Below are 17,064 nucleotides of genomic sequence, written 5' to 3'. Positions count from 1 at the left end.
TTTCCGGTCCATTGAATTGGACTTTTGGCCTCCGAACAGCTTTGGCTCTTTTTTCACTCAGTCCCGTTTGACCACCGCAACGCAACACAACCACCACCACTGCTTGAGGAGGTGTGCCGCCGTTCTCACCACCCTTCTCTCCTCACTCTTGAAGCTCCGTCCGGAGCTCCAGCAGCCATGTCGGCAGCTCCCACCTCTCGCGCCCTTCTCCGGCAGTCCAAATTGCTCCTGCGCCGAACCAATTTCAGACAAGCTTCCACAACCTCAGAAGCCGCCTCAAAGGCGCAAGAAAGCTCCAAGCAGGCTGTGTCAAAGGCTTCAGAAGGCTTGAGCCGTGTTTCGAGCTCCGCCGGCTCCGCAATTTCCAGAGTCGGCTCCTCCGCGTACAGCGCCCTAAGCAGAGTTGGGGGAAGAACGGGAAGAGTCATTTCTTTTGTCGAATGTATGCTGCAAAATACACCGTGGCAGATGTCAGAGCACCGGTTAACTTGACTGCAGCATTAATACCGCCTACGGTCTACTACTCTCGCGTTGGATGGGAGCTCGCACGGATCATGTTCAAGGGTCAACAGATGGCTCCTCCGTAAGTCGGATATGAAAACAAACGTTGTCTACACATTCGAACTGACTCCTCCCAGCTCTGTGGCCCAGTTTCAATCCTATTTCCAACCTGTGATTAATGTCTTCCGGAATCCGGCGTCCATCACGTCGAGCGCGAGCTCTGCAGTCAAAGCCGTCAACCCGGACTCCGTGCTGGGCACCATTCGCAACGCAAACAGTAGCCAGCTGACCACCTTCGGCATCGTCTTCGCCCAGGTATTGGGTTTCTTCACCGTCGGTGAAATGATCGGAAGAATGAAGATAGTTGGATACCACGGCGAGCCACATCATGAACATTAAGAGAAGCCCCCAAAAAGGATCGACTGCCAAACGTTGTTTGATGGCTGCGCCTTGTAATCTTAGGAGTTTGTCGCACGAAAAGACAGGTCAATACATATCTTCGGGTCTTTACTGTGCTTGGCTTGTTTTGTGGTGTCTAACTCAGTCGCACAGCCAGCGACTAGCAAGAGGCTTGTTTTGCCAATGAGATGCTCACTGCTTGACAGACTCGCTATGCACCGATATATCTGACAGATCCTACTGCCATGCCAGCAACAAGGCGCCTGTCTGGTCCCCAAATATCTTCAGTGTAATTCTGGGATCGTGCACGTCCAAGCAAAGCGCAAGCCATTAACTTGACTCCAGGCGATTGCTCTCCACCTTTATCCTGCCTGCATTTCCTCTTTCCTTCTTTCCACCCTGACCGTTTGAGCACTCTTTCAAGTGAAAATTCGTTAAGTGTTGTCTCAGTTTGGTCTGCTGCAATATAACGCCTCCTCATGCCACCTCGGGACGATCCGTGCAGCCATTTTGTTGTTCGGCTGCAATGGCCAAAATCGTCCAAAGGAGATGCATTGCTTTCTCATGCTTAATCATTGCGCAATTGCCGAACCTTACGGAAATCCAGAAGGTATTTTGACTCGACCCATTGCTGCAAATATTCTGAACCTGAAGCGTCTGCCTGAGCACAGATGTCCTGGAGAGAGGAGGGCGAAATGCTACCTGAAACCGAGCTCGACTGCCGTCGTCGTCGCCGATGCCCGGTCTCGTGAAATCTTGCAATAGCAGGATAAGTCAACGATGCGATGAGACGGGATACTGAAACGACAAGTACACAAGGTACTGCGCCTCGTTCTCGAGCGCCTCTAGCCCGCACACTCACCGGTAGACTGGTCACGTCGCTTTTGTCACAATGGGAGCCCCTAAGGTCCTGGGAAACTGCTGAGACACATCGAACAGGAGTTTCTTATCGTGGCAGGCCGTTTCCTGCGCTGGAAGCGAAGCGGGAGGGAGATCTCTTCTGCAATCACGGCTGGAGAACGCACTAAGGACTCTGAAAATGCGTCGACTTCACTTCACGAGATGGTGAATCTGCTCCAGTGAAGCCTGCCACCCACATCTCCAGCCGAGACGGCAGATTTTTCTTCTCCAGCTCGCTCGAAAAGTTCGACTCGCCTCTGATTAGCTGTGAAGGCCTGCCAGTCTCCTACGCTTCCATGTATCTCATGCGGCTATTCTCTGCAGGGGCACTACGAGAAGCTTTGCTGTCATCAAACAGGACCGAATCATTGGCCATAAGCCCTGGACCACCGAACCCTGTCCCGCCAGAACCTGCCTGATAGACCTCAAGCAGAGATTGTGAACCTTGACTGGTCTAATTTATCATTGGATTCAAGAGCTTCGAACACATGGTATACATCCCTGCATTTGCATGGTCTGGAAGTTTGGCTCACAGATCTTATCACGAAAGCGAGACTCGCTGGGGCAAGTCTCATCTAGAACAGGCGATGGGCACCGTGCCTCAATGGAGTTCTCGAACGACAGAGGCCTGCATCTGAATATTCGGGCTTATCAATTCAGCCTCGGGGCCAAGGACGAGCCCGTGGCTAGAGCACGCTACTGCGACCAGAACGAGCTGCTGTTCAAGTCAACATCAAGATTCGCCAATCGCGCTGAGTCTGCTATCGCCCTGCAGACTGAAAAAGAGGCATCCCAGGAGAAAGCAAGGTCAGCTGCCTCGAAGGCCCAGGGAAGAGAAGCGGCTTTTTGCTGCTAGGGTCGCAGCGACTCAAAGCCTGAGGAACCAATGACCAGTCATTCTAGGGCTACAACATCTCCTCAGGAGCTTTGACATGCTGCGCACGGCATCTTTGATCCGACGAACGGATCTCTCAAAAGCACACAGCAGTGTTTCATGGTGTCAAAAGAACGTGAGGGCCACCCGTGGATGATTAACCTGCAGATCCTTTCTCCAGGCATCACCAATTATCTTGATCCATGAGGGGCTCGGAGGTCTTATGGGATCCCCGTAGTAAGTATACCTATGGTCTTGGGCGTTGACACAAGCTAATGGCATGCTACAAGCAGATTGCGCCTGCTCAATAGAGGTGGCAGGGAAGGAAGGTGTAGGAGGAGATAGCCGATGACAGTCGGGCTTGGCCAATCAGCGAGGCTGGTTTTCTTGATAAGATGGGTTTTCTATTTTTCAATCGGCTTGTCACTCAGGGCTCCCAACAAGCCTTTCAACACACTTGTCACTTGCCAGCGGGTGATCTGCCTCCCACTCCACTGCATATCTTCCTCCAATCCATGTCGTGCTTATCAGGGTTTCGACTTAGCCAAACGGGCTTGGTGTCCAGGTCCGTAATTGGCGTCAACATGCAGGTCAACTCTACCAGCACTCCACGCCAACTGGTCCCCCAGCTTTCTCGCTTGGTCACAGAGAGGATCGAAGATATCATGCCCCTCGTCCCTTGTGCCGTTATCGGGCCAGCAAGGCAGGGAAAAATTTTCAGCGCCAGCCATCGCGTGCTCTTGCAGGGTGAAGGGAGATGAGGTCCTCTCCACGACCCCAGACTTTCTTTTACTGGGAGCCGCCTGCTTCTTCGTTTTACCAAACAGCAAGCCCAGGAATATATAAGGTGAGAACACCCACTTTCAGGCCACAATAACCAGCCTTCGTCTTGGTCGCCAAGCCTGCCTCGAAATACAGCAACTAGTGTCGTAAGGCAGGCGTCTTAGATTCAAGATGTCTGATACCGCAGGAGCAGCTATTGTCCCGCTCTCAAAGGGGTTTGGATATGGCATCATCCTGGGCCTTGGGTTTGCCTTTGCCTTGGGCATGATTGGGACGACATGGGCACTGAAACGATATCATGGAGAAGTCAGTATTGCCCAATCTCGCACTGTGCTGTAGCTGACATCCTTTCAGGTTCAAACTTCTGAGGAATTCTCGACAGCAGGTAGAACTGTGAAGTCTGGTCTCGTGGCGGCCGCTGTCGTGTCCAGCTGGACATGGGCTGCGACCTTGCTTCAATCTTCCGGTGTGGCTTATTCGTATGGTGTTTCCGGCCCATTCTGGTACGCCTCAGGAGCCACTGTTCAGATCTTACTGTTTGCAACTATTGCCATCGAGTAAGTGCTGCAGACTAAAGGCACACAACTTGCTAACCCTCATGCAAGATTAAAAAGACGTGCACCCAACGCGCACACGTTTCTTGAAGTGATCAAAGCCAGATACGGTGTTGTGACTCACATTGTGTTCCTGGTTTTCGGTCTCATGACGAACATCCTCGTAACAGCTATGCTTTTGACTGGAGGTAGTGCTGTGGCCAGCTCTCTTTGTGGAGTCCCCACGGCAGCAGCATGCTTCCTCCTCCCAGTGGGTGTCGTTCTATACACCATGTTCGGCGGTATCAAAGCGACTTTCTTGACCGACTATATCCACACGGTTATCATCTTGGTCATCATCTTCGTCTTTGCATTTAGCGCTTATGCCACGAATGACGTTGCGGGCTCACCAGGCAAGGTCTGGCAACTTCTGGTTGATGCGGCCAAAAGACATCCCGTGTCAGGCAACAAAGACGGTAGCTATCTGACGATGCGAAGTCAAGAGGGAGCTATCTTTTTCGTGATCAACATTGTCGGCAATTTTGGTACGATGGTTATTCCCTATCTTGTGAAATTCTGCTGATCCATTCAGGGACTGTGTTCTTGGACAATGGCTACTATAACAAAGCTATCGCCGCCTCTCCAGTCGACGCGCTGCCGGGTTACGTGATGGGCGGTCTCTCGTGGTTTGCAATCCCTTGGCTTTGTGCTACAACCATGGGTCTCTCTGCCCTTGCCCTGGAAAACAACCCAGTCTTCCCAACCTACCCGAACCGCATGTCCCACGCCGATGTCAGTGCAGGGTTAGTCCTCCCTTATGCCGCCGTCGCTCTTCTGGGAAAAGGTGGAGCGGCCGCCACTCTCCTCCTGGTCTTCATGGCCGTGACCTCAGCCTCGTCTGCAGAGCTGATTGCGGTTTCATCCATCTGGACCTACGACATCTACCAGACATACATCAACCCCAAGGCTTCGGGCAAGTTCTTGATCCGAATGTCCCACGCTGCCTGTATTGTCTACGCCATTTGCCTGGCCTCTTTTTCGACTGGATTGTTCTATGCTGGTGTGAGCATGGGCTACCTCTACCTTCTCATGGTAAGCCTGCCATGAATCGGCATTTGTGATATATTACTAACTGCATATGCTTTCAGGGTTGTATCATCAGCAGTGCGGTCATCCCGGCAACTCTGGCGCTGATGTGGAAGGACCAAAACTGGCAAGCCGCTGCCGGCGCCCCCGTGCTAGGTTTCGCGTGTGCCTTGATCGCCTGGCTCGTCACAGCCAAGAAGGAGTGCGGCGTCTTTAACGTCGACTGCACGGGCTCCAACAATCCCATGTTGGCGGGCAACGTCACGGCCTTGCTCAGCCCGCTCCTCTTCGTCCCAATCCTCACGTTCGCCTTCGGGAAGCAGAACTACGACTGGGAGTCGATGAAGGCGATCCGCAGGGGCGACGACTCTGAGATCATCCGCCGTGCCAGCGTGGACACGGAGATCCAACGCGAGATCGCAGCGAGGACGGCCGAACAGGAAGCCGCCGAGCAGACCAAGCTGAACAAGGCGGCCATCATCTCAAGGAGCCTGACCGCCTTCATGACCATTGCCCTGTTGGTGCTGTGGCCCATGCCGATGTACGGGTCGGGCTACATCTTTTCCAAGAAATTCTTTACCGGTAAGCCCTACTTTTTTTCCCTCCGTCTCAAGAAAATGAAATCCCTTTCATTTTTTTTTCTGTCTCACTGTGCTAACGGTCATTCTTTCTCGCATGAACAGGCTGGGTCGTGGTCGGCATCCTCTGGCTCTTCTGCAGCACCTTCTGCGTGGGGCTGTTCCCGCTCTGGCAGGGCCGCAAGACCATGGTTCACACGGTCAAATCCATCATTCTGGACGTCTCGGGCAAGAGGGGGCCTGCGATCCACGGTCGCCCCGCCGAGGTCACGGCCGACGAGTCGAGTGGACAACAGACTCCGGACGGTGATGAGAAGGTGGTCATGAAGGGCGAGTAAACAACCTACAAATCGAACCAGACGATGGATTCAAAATGTCCACCTACCTGCTGAGGGAGGCGTGGAGACAGTGACGGACTGACTGACTAATTGAGGAGCGCGAAGATGGAAAGGTCACTCTTTTTTATTCATTCTGCTGCGAAGATACCCCGGCGAAGTGAGGCTGGACCAGCACGTCATGTGTAGGAGGCCATGAGAGGAACAGTGAAGACAACCTACAGAGGTCTCTGGAGGTGAAACAGTCTCCAGATGAGACTCTTCCTAGACTGAACCAGTCAAAGCAAACTCGCTCACTTATTCAAGTTGTGTTCTCATTCTGTCGCCATGGTAATACAGCTTCTGTTCTCTCTCCCTTTCGTAACTTGGTCCTTTTCATGCCGGCGCGGATCAAATTGTCCTGGTCGTCTTCATTTTCCGTGCAAGAACCACCCACTCAATTGTCTCACAAGTTACCTTGCAGGACTGTCATTCTCATTCTCACCTGCATCGCAATCACACAGCCACAACCCACCACCTCTAGGGTGTATCGTTCACCCTCTGACCCTCCCTCCATCACATGGGAAATACCCTGGTCACATCTGCTATTTGTCATTCTGCCTCTCTTTTCTCCCGCTCGCAAGAATATCCCCCTGTCTTTTGGAGATTTGTATCACTTCTTCTCTTCGGCGGGCTTCGTGTTGACCAGCCCGGACATGAATGCGCTGAAGCCTTCGGGCTTCTTCATGTCCTCCCAGCCCTGTCGACGCTCGGAGTGGGCGTCTCGGTTTGCCATGAGGCCGGAGAAGATGCCACCTTGGTTGGAGGCAGAGGACTAGCGTTCAGTCAGAGGATTGGTGTCAGCCTCAGTTTACACACGACAAGAACGGATCGATTGATTGTTTTGAGATATGGCTAGGGATGAGACCGAGGGACCATGACTGTTATGAGGAGGGATACATACCCGTCTCCGTCCGGCAATCGCAGCCGCAATGCCTCCGCCGGAGCTCGTGGCAGGGGGCGAGCTGGCCTTGGGCACATCGGCCGGCTTGCTTGCACTCGACCCGCTCAGCCTCCTGGCGGGCTCGTGCACCTCTCTTCCGATTCTGCCTATGAATCGTCTGTCGCCGCCCCAGGCGTCCGGGTTGGAGAGCACCTTCTTCTCCACGAGCGGGTAGTCGGGGAGAGCTGGTGGTCCGGCGTCGGTGGCAGGGGTAGCATTGTTCAGGACGGGGGACTCGGCGGTCTTGTCGCTGCCGGAGGAGCCAGACATACGACGGACGCTGCCTTCGTGGACTTCGCGGCCCGCGGGCCACATGAAGCGGCGGTCCTGCCAGGATGAGGACGGGGGCGAGGACATGGTGGGTGAACGACGCGTCACTGGTAGTCTGATTGCCTAAATTGGGAAATGGGTGATGGAGTGATGTAATGAGGATAGCCAAGGGGAAGAGCCTGGAGTTGTGAGGTGCTTGTTGGTTTACCCTGTGTTTGGGAGAATGGAGGTAAGTGATAGGTAGAGATAGCAAGGAGAAGAGTACAAAGGCCAGAGGTTGGTGATGAGGGATTACCAAGAGCTGAAGGTGCTGGCCCTCCCCACCTAGCTCCTCCCTTGGGATTGGGATGCATTCACATGTGAGGTGAGAGCCATTCAAGAGCGGACAGGGCGGAAATAAGAAGCCAGAAGCCCAGTAATTAGCCAGTAGCCAGTCCCTCCCCCGCTTTGCACTGGCTTCGTCTGGGGTAATAATTGGCACCTGCCACCAATGGACGCCGGTGCAATGCTTATCTGGACAATGACGTGTGGGTGTGGCGTGGGGGCGGTGGACTTGGGCCAATTCTGCCTACCTAGGTAGGTACATCTTTCCATATGTCGATAGGTATCCTTTCGTTGAATACACCACGAGTAAAGAAGTTTCCTCTTGTAGACACGAAATTGTGATATGCATGGCCAGATGCCACAGCTTTCAACTGCCTCAGCGTAGGTAGATCAAGTCTCTCACTCTGGCTTTTACCTCTTCCCAACCCTTGTATCCCTAAGTCTGGACCTCTATTTGTGGAGATGCAATGGCGCACAAGCTCTCATCTATCTGGAGGCACGGACTTGCCAAAGCGCGACCATGCCTACCTGCGAGGGAGTTGCAGGATCGCCAAGAGCACCAGGTCGCCGACATTCGTGACGGCCCGAGCTGCAGGAACCAGTTTATCCTCAAGACTCACTCTCCTCCATCACCATCAACATCCTGTGCCGCGACTGTAAAGGGAAGGAGAATTCGTTCTTCTTCAGCTTCATAGATGCGCTGGTTCCACAAGATGCAGTCAGCCATATCTCCTCATGAAAGCCCACGTCTCTAATCTCCAAGCCCAAGAGACGATGAGATTGTGCATGCAGTGGTATACGCACCTCGATTGCTCGTGTCGCCGTCATCCAGCTGGCGACAAGCATGCTCTGCAACACCCAGCTTTTCCCAAACACCCCGCTCCGAAACCGCCCTGCGTCCCAGGTGTCAAAGCCAGTGTGAGAGAAGTTAGAATCCAAATGCAGCTGAAGCAACTGCGGAAACCGATCTAGGGCCCGTTGGGCCTTTCGCAAGGCGTCACGGTAGAAGCCAACGGCACCGAGAGTGAAGCCCACACAGGCCGACACCACAAAGGGGATTGTGGCGGTGTCGAAGATGATGGCGCCGATGGAGGCGCCGCTCATGCCCATGAAAATTGAACCCAACGTCCCGGAGACGATGACGCGCGCCATGCTGATAACCCCACGCAGGTAAGAACTTGGCGCAGTAACAGATGAACAAGGAGGGGTGTTGTCATGCTATCAGGGAGGATATCACCTACAACATGCCCGGGCCACTGCGCCGAGGAGATCATGGTTAGAATGAGGAAATCTCTTTGGTGTTCAAGGTCGTTGCGTGCTCACCTCACATTCCCCCAGCCGCCGCCCAGACGTAGAATGTGTCTGTACGCGTCGCCGAGCCCACTGCTTGTGAGGGCCTCGTTCCCGGGGGTCGAATTGCGGAAAGACATTGGTTCTCTGCCGGAAGATCTCCAATTGCTCGGTGAATCAGCGGTATCAACATCCCTAGGTACCTTGGTACCTAAGGTAAGTCCTGGGTCGACAGTGGAAACTTCTTCACCAATCAGCCTGCTGCGCACAGCCATCTTGTGGACCGACGTACTTTCTCTACCCGTCACGTGCTTGTATGGCTTGGGCGGAGCACTCAACTGACCTACGCCGTTAGAGGGTCAAGGGGATTCAGGGTGCCGAGCTACCTAGCAAGGTATCTGATCCAGCCCGGCAACAAGCTTCCTCGAACCCTTGAGCACCTTGAAATTCGGGTTCATATCTGCTCACGCGCATAACTCTGGCATATCTGAGTAATAGTCTTCCGCCATCAGATCTATCAAGCACACCGCATGTAAGCTATGGCGCGCAGAGCAAGCGGCACCAGTCCCAGCACCAGCAACAACGCAGGAGAGTGGCCGGATTGACCTAAGCATGGTCATTACACGTGGGTTGACGGAAGTGAGCAGATGAGCAAATTTCCTTCAGGGAAAAGGGTGGTTGAGCATATTTTTGTCGGCGCAAGTTCTTGGCCCCCCTTTCCCGCAAACAACGGACCAACAAACTTGCGCAATTGGATTCCCAGTCGAATACCTGCTCAGAGATGTCGGGTTGCTCTTTATATCATTCAGTTATGATATCCCCGCCGTTTGTCCATTGTGACATGGATCGAAGACGGCATACTTACGAGTGTTGGTGCTATCAACCCGTCTGACTCTGGACAACGTACCGTTCACCACGCTCGAGAGAAGCAATATCGCTGTTCAAAGTGTCCAGGTCTTTAATGAACGCTGAGAAATCTCATCCGCTAATCCCAAGCATGGGTGTTTGTGGTGCGTGTCGACAAGGTAGGAACCACCTACACCCCGTCGCCTCAACCCGCAACACAACATCGAATACGAGATCACTAACAATGATACCCAAGCAGTCGATTCAAACCCCCCTCGACGTCCAAGCTTGGCTGTCTCGAGACATCAGGTCGATTTCGCCTTATGGGTGGGCAACATTCCCCCCAGCACCACCATCATGAATCTGCGCGACTACTTCTCCGAACCGGCAGCATGGGACTTGTTGAGTGTCTCTTACAACCCAGACGCGCGATACGCGTTTGTCAACTTCAGCTCCGACGCCGCGCGGCTTGCGGCCATCCGGCACGCGGCTTCTCGACTCTTTGAGGGCAGGCGTCTGGACTGCCGCATCCGGCACGAGTCTCGGGGCAGGTCGACCAAGGTCAACTACGGACTCAACACCATTGCCAATAGAGGCCCCCTCGGCGGAGCGAGTTCCATGTGCTGTGATAGAGCAAAATCCCTACGCAGCAAAGTCGAGGAATTCGCCCATTTTCCAGAGGCAGACAGGTCGTCTTGGGGTACGGAGAAGTATTTCATCCTCAAGAGCTTCTCCCTCGACGCCCTCTACCAGAGCCTTGAGACTGGTCGGTGGCATGTGCCGAAGCGGCATGTTGAGCGATTGAACCATGCCTTTCAGGTACGTTGAACCCCCCCCGGATCGATCCATGCATGTAATATCAATGGCATGGAAGCATTTATTTCATTTCGTTCTCGTTTTGGAAAAGGGTGTTCCTCGTCAGCTGACAGTTATGGATTTCTTGGTCATCTCTCGCAGACAGCCAGCAAAGTCATCTTGATCTTCTCCGTCAACGGCTCGGGCTGTTTCTTCGGCTACGCGACCATGCGCTCCGAAATCCACGTCGACGAACAAGACTTGGTCCCTTTCAACGACCAAGTGCATGTAATTTCCCACCACGACTTGGATACGGAGGATGACTACGGATCGAGCGAGCCGGGAATGGATGGTGACGCGCAGCCACAGTCATTGACGAGGTCGAGGACGGAATCGCTGGCCTCGTCTGACTCGACCGCATCGTCGTCGTCGTCATCGTCGATATCCTCAGTCGCGTCCGGCTCTATAATCTACCAACCCGAACGACGGAGGATCATATGGGAGGCATCCCCGACATCTCTGACCCATTTCCCATCCCTCGCCGCATCCCCGTCGTCTCCCATAACCACATCCCATTCCACCAAGTTAACATGCAAATGCACATTCCCAATCCACCCCCCAACTGTCCCTATCTCCGCCCTCGTCCCCGACCCCGACCCCGACAATCCATATCTATATCCACAACTCGACCCACACCAACATTACTCACCGTCCCACGCCACGCTCGAGTTCGACCGCTTCAGCAGCCCCTGCGCCATCAAGTGGCTGTGCGCGCAGAGCCTCCCCTTCGCCGCAGTCCGCAACCTGACCAACCCCTGGAACGCCGACAAGCCGTTGCACGTCGCGCGGAACGTCACCCCCGTCGAGCCCCAAGTCGCGCGGAAGTTGTTGGAGTGTTGGGCCGAGGCGATGCAGAGATGATGAAGACGGTGGTGGTGACTATGTGTATCGGTATGTACACGATAGAGGGATGGACGGATGGAGGCATGGCCATGGGTTATGATATTCGTACCTCCATTTAGAGAAGAAACAGGGAAAGGGATGTTCTAACGAGAGGTTTTCAGGGGGCAGTATAGATCACTCACGGGCTTGGAAGAGCAAAGAAGTCTCGTTGCTGGCGTGATGAATGGATGTGATCTGAGACGCAGGTACTGGTTGAACCGCTCGATAACATATGGAGAACTTCCAAGTCCACCGGCAAGAACTACATGAGCCTAGAAGCTTGTAAGCCGCCTCCCAAAGAGACAGAGATGCCCATCTAAGGCGATCTTACGACCTGCAAATCAGGTGTAACGGCAAGCGCTTTGTGCATTTGGTCGTCTATCAGCTGGAATATCTTTTTGAGTTGCTCATCGAATAGTTGCCGCAGTTCGTTTCTGAGGGAAAAGTTCTGGTCAGAATGCTCGAGTGATATGAAGCTCGTAATCACACCTCGTGTGATGAGCAAGTATTCCCTCAGATAACACATCCCAGAACAGCCATGGAAGTAACACCGTAGACTTACCTCGTCAATGTAAAGACTCCACCTTGTGCCTTGGCTTCTTCCGAGTTGCAATCTGTTGGTAAAACCCGGGATTGGCAATTTGTACGGGTGATTCATAGACTCGTCTCCAAATGTGGCTTTCTGGGACTGGAATCGTTCGGCGGTCATGTACAAAGGTCTGGACATAGATAGCAAGAGGAAGTAGGCTGGTGCTTGGGGTCTGGACTGTTCATGGCAATTCTGTCGAGCCGGCGGGCGTGTCTCCAACCATTTAGAAATACCCTTCATTGATGGTGGCGGTTACTATAGTAGGTAACTTCCTCAACATAAACATCGGCTTCCTCCCCTCTTTGTCCAACTCCTTGAATAGAGCGAGGGGTTTCTCATGCAAATCCACATGCCTCTCCTGGTCGCCATACACGATATACAACGAATATCGACGCCAATCGGCCTGAATGTTGTACTTTCTGAGGCAGGCGGGGAGAATTTTATAACATGGATCTTCTAGTCCGACACGGAAAGATCCGAAGATATCCACAGAGGGCGCATCGCCTCCGCTACCGTTGTCCTTTTTGCTTTCAGTTAGGTCGTCGGAAAAGAAGACATTACCGTTTCGGCCGGACTGGGAACCTGGGAGGGCCGTTTCATCTTCTTCTATCCCTTCCTCTCCCTCCTCCTCCTTCTCCTCCTCTTTCCCTTCCTCTTTCCCTTCCTCTTCCTCCTCCTCTTCCTCCTCCTCTTCTTCTTGCTCGTCTTCGTCTTCTTGATCTTGCCTCATTTCAACTTTCGTCGAAAGCCCAGCATCCTGCCTGGGTGGTACTAGACTACCGTGAGTCTTGCGATACGGCTCGCCAGAATCCTCGGGCTCCTGCCTCGATCCAAATTCTGCAGCAAGCGGATCGCTCTGATCGGTCCAGTGTCGAAGCAGTTCATCCGTCTGCAAAATGGAGTAACGGTGCTCATCCAGTCCTGCTAGATGAGAGTATCGCTTGTCTCGAATGAGACTAAGACGGTTGACGTGTCCTCCTATGATGGTTGAGACAGGCCGAACTTGTCCAGAACGAGGTACATCTATGCCGTGCATGAAGCTATTCATGGCTTCTTCGGGTGGTCTTTGACCCAGCCAGGCTTGTTCGCTTTGCTGGGCCTCAGCCGGCGATGCTGTCAACAACAGATCTTCTGACCCTTCTTCGGCCAATAACTGGCGTTCGACGGTGGCCAGGCGTTCCGTAGCTGCTTGTTGAGCCGTGAACAAGGAATGCGTCATCAATCGGTCCTGGGTGTCTTGATCATCCTCCCCGATCGCGGAGTGACTGTTGAGATGGTTAACGCAATTTCGGCCATCGACGTAGAGGATTCATTCCTTACCGCCTGCTAGCAATCTTTTGCGCGAGCACCAGTGTAGTGAGCATTAGATGCAGGGTGGCTCCACAGGTTTTGAGTTGTTCATGGACAAGCGAGACTCTTTTCTCCTTGAAGTACCATTTCACGCGGGTCAAGAAGTCGGGCTTGGACTTGCCGCCCTGTAGTTTGGTGACAGCATTATCCAGCTCGTCAAAGATGATCTTGCATCGGTCAATGACATCCTGGGCCGTAGCCAACGCGGACAACGAGAGTCGATATGCCTTGGCCCGACCCAGCGTAGACTGGACTTGTTTCAGCACAGCGCAGAACAGACTGACGTCGGTTGCGAGGGACTTCACGTCGTCGGCTGCTGATCCGAGAACACTGGCGAAATCGTACAGGCTTCGCGACAGGGCCAGCCCGGCGCCAATGACTCCTGTAAAATTGGCGACGATGCCGACGGCGGCAACAATTTCAGCCATTGTGATGAGTCTTAAAAGTCTCCAGGGAGAAGTCGCAGATGTGTTTTTGTCTGGAATTGGAAAATGCTCAGGCGCAATCAGACCGAGTTGGAAAGAGCTCGTGAGGCTCAGCCTCAGGGCCAGCAAACAGGCAGAAAGATGGTCTTGGATGGTCTTGGAACATAGTCGTACAGTCCAACTGCAGGTTCCCCAAAACTTCGGGCAACATTGCCGAGGGGCCAATGCACAATCAGCCGCACAGCGGCCATGGTGGCTGTTATGCTGAAACATGGAAGGCCGATTAGGTAGCGAGTAGAGAGGGATGACCTTCGTTCTAACGTTAATGAGAGGGCATTTTGAAGTGGTTATATAAGGCCTAGCAAGTTGTGGCCAGGGTTTTACAACCGCAGTCCAAAACAGCTCAATTATGACCGGTCGAAAATGGACTTTTGGTAATGAATAGTGGAATATATCAATGCTGTCATTATCTGCGTCAGGAAAAAATCACGCCGTATATTCCGGCAATTCCTCCATGCCCTCAAATTCAGTCATGGAGATCTCGTAGCCCAAATGCCTCTTGAGCAGCTCATGCGTCACAAACCTCTCGGGCGTGTTGCCCTGCGCATCGACAAAGGAGACGTGGTGGTTGACGTCGCTGATGCGCTGCAGTTCGTTGGCGTGGCGATGGTGGTGCGGGCACCCGTCGACGCCGATGAGGAAGATGGTGACGTGAGCCCACGACAATCCCAAGAGATCCAGCTCGAACTCGTCCATGTCCGTGGCCTCGCCGTCGAGGAGGAGAAGCAAGCGCAGCATGGGTGTCTCGGGCCCGGCTTGCCACCCGTACACGGGATGGTGCGTGGCAGACTCGGAGTGCTTCTGGAAATGTAGTTCCTTGACCTTTTGCCAGCCTGTCATGACGCGGGTGCCGCCTCCGATGTGGATCCTGTTCCACATTTGGTTGAGGTTCTGGTGGTTGATGGTGCCGATGTATTCGGCCGAGCTGGAGAAAGTGACCATATCGTAGCCCTGGAACTGGTGGTCGTGGTTTGCCATGGCGTCGGTGAAGCGTCGGATCACCGCTTTGGCGACATCTGCGATGGCACAGTCAGTATTGGCGACGAATGAAACGCAACCGTCATTTTCGGGGCATTACCTTTGTTCTTGGGCTGGGTGGATTTTTTATAGCCAGTGATCAGATACTGGTCGTAAATTGGTCGCAACGGGTCAAAATCCATGGACCCCGAGACATCCAGGAGAATCATTGTGTCGTCTGTCGGCATTTCGGGTCGATCGTAAGCCACAAAGGGTCTGGGCATGACTTGCCTGGAGTAGCCTTCAGAAGTATGTTGGATATGACAGGTGTCGGTGGCTGAGTAGTACTCGGGTGGCGGCTCGACTGCTGTAGCCATTCTGGCCCGAGCCATATCCATCTCTGAAATAAAATCTGGCTTCATCCTCATTCCAACGCTGCCTTCACGGTGGTTCAAGACCCAGTAGAGCCGCTCCTCGGCGGTATCTTCGTATCCTCGCCAGGCAGGCGTGATTCCCCTCCATCCGGATGCCGCTTCGATGCTGAACTTTAGTGGATTGGAGGCTTGAGTGGCCCAAGCCACAGGAATAGGCTCAAAGTAGCCCGCCCTGAGGAGGTGGAGGTATTGGATGGGTTGGCGAGCTCGAAGGTAAGCAATCTTCCCCGACATACCAACCTTCTCTTGATATACCGCCACAATATGCCGCCACTGTTCGTCAGGCCACCTGCCCGCCTCCTCTGCCAGAATCGCGTCGCGCAGCTCACGGCCTTGAAACACCATCTTTTCTGCCTTCCCGACTGCCCTTTCTTTTGAAGATTTGATGCCGATGGACTGCCTGAAACTTGAAAGCTTCGATGATTTGGCCGGCTTCTCCGAGTTTCCACTTGCAGAGGAAGATCCCTTTTCTGGAACTCCTCCTAGATTTTTCTCGTTGCCCCCCTTGATTGGAGCCTTCTTATCAATGGCTTTCTCGTCGCCTGTCTTGATGGGTGCCTTTTTATCGATGGCTTTCTCATCGCCTGCCTTGATGGATGCCTTCTTATCAATGGACGCCATGATACTTAGCTGAGACATGGCTGCTTCGAGGGCAGCATCATTCCAGATATCGACCTTTGGTTCCAGCTCATCGATCTTGGCTTGCGCCTCAGCATTCAGACGGTTGTTGAGGGCAATGGTCTGGTGGATTGACTGGGCGTGATATTTTGGCCGAGGCACTTGCACACCCCAGGAAGACTGAGTGTAGCCGTACGGCGAAATGACGCGGAGTCTGTAAGGATTCCCACTGAAAATGGTCGGCGCCTGAGGATTGTCGGTATATGCCTTCTCACCTGTCGCCAGCAGCAAAAAAAGGAACTTGTCAGCCAATTTCACGCAGGGGCATCGAAAAGAGCGCCAGAACGGCAATAATGCTAACCAGGATACATGACCGCCCGCGACCACATGTCCTGCACTCCATATCGGCTCCATTTCATCCTCTGATACTGGTGGATGGGACAGCTACAATAAAAGTCTGTCTCGTGTTCGGGCTCGATTTCGCTGTTGTAGATGTTATACTGGAACTGCAGCCTTTGCAGGGCGTTTTGCATTTGTTGCTGTTCGGACACGTTAGACTGATGTGCCTTTTTTGGGCCATGGTCGCGTCTGAGAATTGGAAATCGAAAAGCCTACCTCATCTCTAGCACGAACTTTGCCGGCTTCGATGACCTTGTTGGTATGGCGATGGCCGGTCGTGGCTCGACTCGGAGCTGTGCTGGGTGGCGGATACGACGGCGGTGCATAATCTGGAGGCTGATCATTCCTCCCGTCGCCCGCTTGCTTGAGGTCCGGTGGTGGAGGTTTCGCAGTGGCCTGGGTCGTGCTTGGTGCAGCTGCGGTACTCCCATCTTCTTGCGCCTGTAGGTCGCGCGCGAAATGCCAATCCTCGTGTTCGTCTTTCAAGGCGGGGTCCATTGTTTCGTCGCAACGTTCGCACGAGTATTGGTCCGCGGCAGCCTGTTGAGAGGCGTCAAACGCCAGATCAACACCGTTACCGGCGGCTTTCTCCTGTGCAAAACCGTTGCTCCCTGTTTTCAAATCCATACTGTTTGGCGAATCCAAGGTCGTGATAATAACAATGAATATTTCTCTGCGTTTATGTATGTAAGACCGACGGAGGCTGTGCAACGGTGGGATGCGTCAACCACCTGTGGCCCTCCCCAATGACATCGATCAGCCGACAATCTCGCGTCGGTTTAGTGCAGATGACG

At 53.5% G+C, this 17,064-nt stretch overlaps 7 protein-coding genes across 7 annotated transcripts; 3 read left to right on the top strand and 4 right to left on the bottom strand.

Moving 5' to 3' along the window:
• Positions 1 to 177: 177 nt before the first annotated feature.
• Positions 178 to 900, top strand: Z520_02236 (uncharacterized protein; the record flags this gene model as incomplete). The annotated part of the gene is made up of 3 exons (XM_016772750.1): positions 178 to 442; positions 499 to 583; positions 639 to 900. The coding sequence occupies 3 exons, from the start codon at positions 178 to 180 to the stop codon at positions 898 to 900; spliced, it is 612 nt and encodes a 203-aa protein (XP_016636220.1).
• A 2,728-nt stretch (positions 901 to 3,628) lies between these two features.
• Z520_02235 (uncharacterized protein) lies at positions 3,629 to 5,992 on the top strand (the record flags this gene model as incomplete). The annotated part of the gene is made up of 6 exons (XM_016772749.1): positions 3,629 to 3,763; positions 3,812 to 4,014; positions 4,063 to 4,535; positions 4,583 to 5,082; positions 5,139 to 5,658; positions 5,760 to 5,992. The coding sequence occupies 6 exons, from the start codon at positions 3,629 to 3,631 to the stop codon at positions 5,990 to 5,992; spliced, it is 2,064 nt and encodes a 687-aa protein (XP_016636219.1).
• Positions 5,993 to 6,641: 649 nt separating this feature from the next.
• On the bottom strand, positions 6,642 to 7,328 carry Z520_02234 (uncharacterized protein; the record flags this gene model as incomplete). The annotated part of the gene is made up of 2 exons (XM_016772748.1): positions 6,642 to 6,803; positions 6,933 to 7,328. The coding sequence occupies 2 exons, from the start codon at positions 7,326 to 7,328 to the stop codon at positions 6,642 to 6,644; spliced, it is 558 nt and encodes a 185-aa protein (XP_016636218.1).
• Positions 7,329 to 8,181: 853 nt separating this feature from the next.
• On the bottom strand, positions 8,182 to 8,717 carry Z520_02233 (uncharacterized protein; the record flags this gene model as incomplete). Its single annotated transcript, XM_016772747.1, has 2 exons — positions 8,182 to 8,265; positions 8,370 to 8,717. The coding sequence occupies 2 exons, from the start codon at positions 8,715 to 8,717 to the stop codon at positions 8,182 to 8,184; spliced, it is 432 nt and encodes a 143-aa protein (XP_016636217.1).
• A 1,341-nt stretch (positions 8,718 to 10,058) lies between these two features.
• On the top strand, positions 10,059 to 11,417 carry Z520_02232 (uncharacterized protein; the record flags this gene model as incomplete). Its single annotated transcript, XM_016772746.1, has 2 exons — positions 10,059 to 10,520; positions 10,659 to 11,417. The coding sequence occupies 2 exons, from the start codon at positions 10,059 to 10,061 to the stop codon at positions 11,415 to 11,417; spliced, it is 1,221 nt and encodes a 406-aa protein (XP_016636216.1).
• An 833-nt stretch (positions 11,418 to 12,250) lies between these two features.
• Z520_02231 (uncharacterized protein) lies at positions 12,251 to 13,805 on the bottom strand (the record flags this gene model as incomplete). Its single annotated transcript, XM_016772745.1, has 2 exons — positions 12,251 to 13,292; positions 13,348 to 13,805. 2 exons carry the CDS (start codon positions 13,803 to 13,805, stop codon positions 12,251 to 12,253), a joined length of 1,500 nt encoding a protein of 499 aa, XP_016636215.1.
• A 483-nt stretch (positions 13,806 to 14,288) lies between these two features.
• Positions 14,289 to 16,897, bottom strand: Z520_02230 (uncharacterized protein; the record flags this gene model as incomplete). Its single annotated transcript, XM_016772744.1, has 4 exons — positions 14,289 to 14,878; positions 14,941 to 16,146; positions 16,233 to 16,410; positions 16,487 to 16,897. The coding sequence occupies 4 exons, from the start codon at positions 16,895 to 16,897 to the stop codon at positions 14,289 to 14,291; spliced, it is 2,385 nt and encodes a 794-aa protein (XP_016636214.1).
• Between the last annotated feature and the right edge of the window lie 167 nt (positions 16,898 to 17,064).

Source organism: Fonsecaea multimorphosa (assembly GCF_000836435.1).
Source record: "Fonsecaea multimorphosa CBS 102226 unplaced genomic scaffold supercont1.3, whole genome shotgun sequence".
NCBI lineage: Eukaryota > Fungi > Ascomycota > Eurotiomycetes > Chaetothyriales > Herpotrichiellaceae > Fonsecaea > Fonsecaea multimorphosa.
The sequence above is the reverse complement of the archived record's forward strand: the minus strand, read 5'-3'. Positions and strand labels throughout refer to the sequence as shown.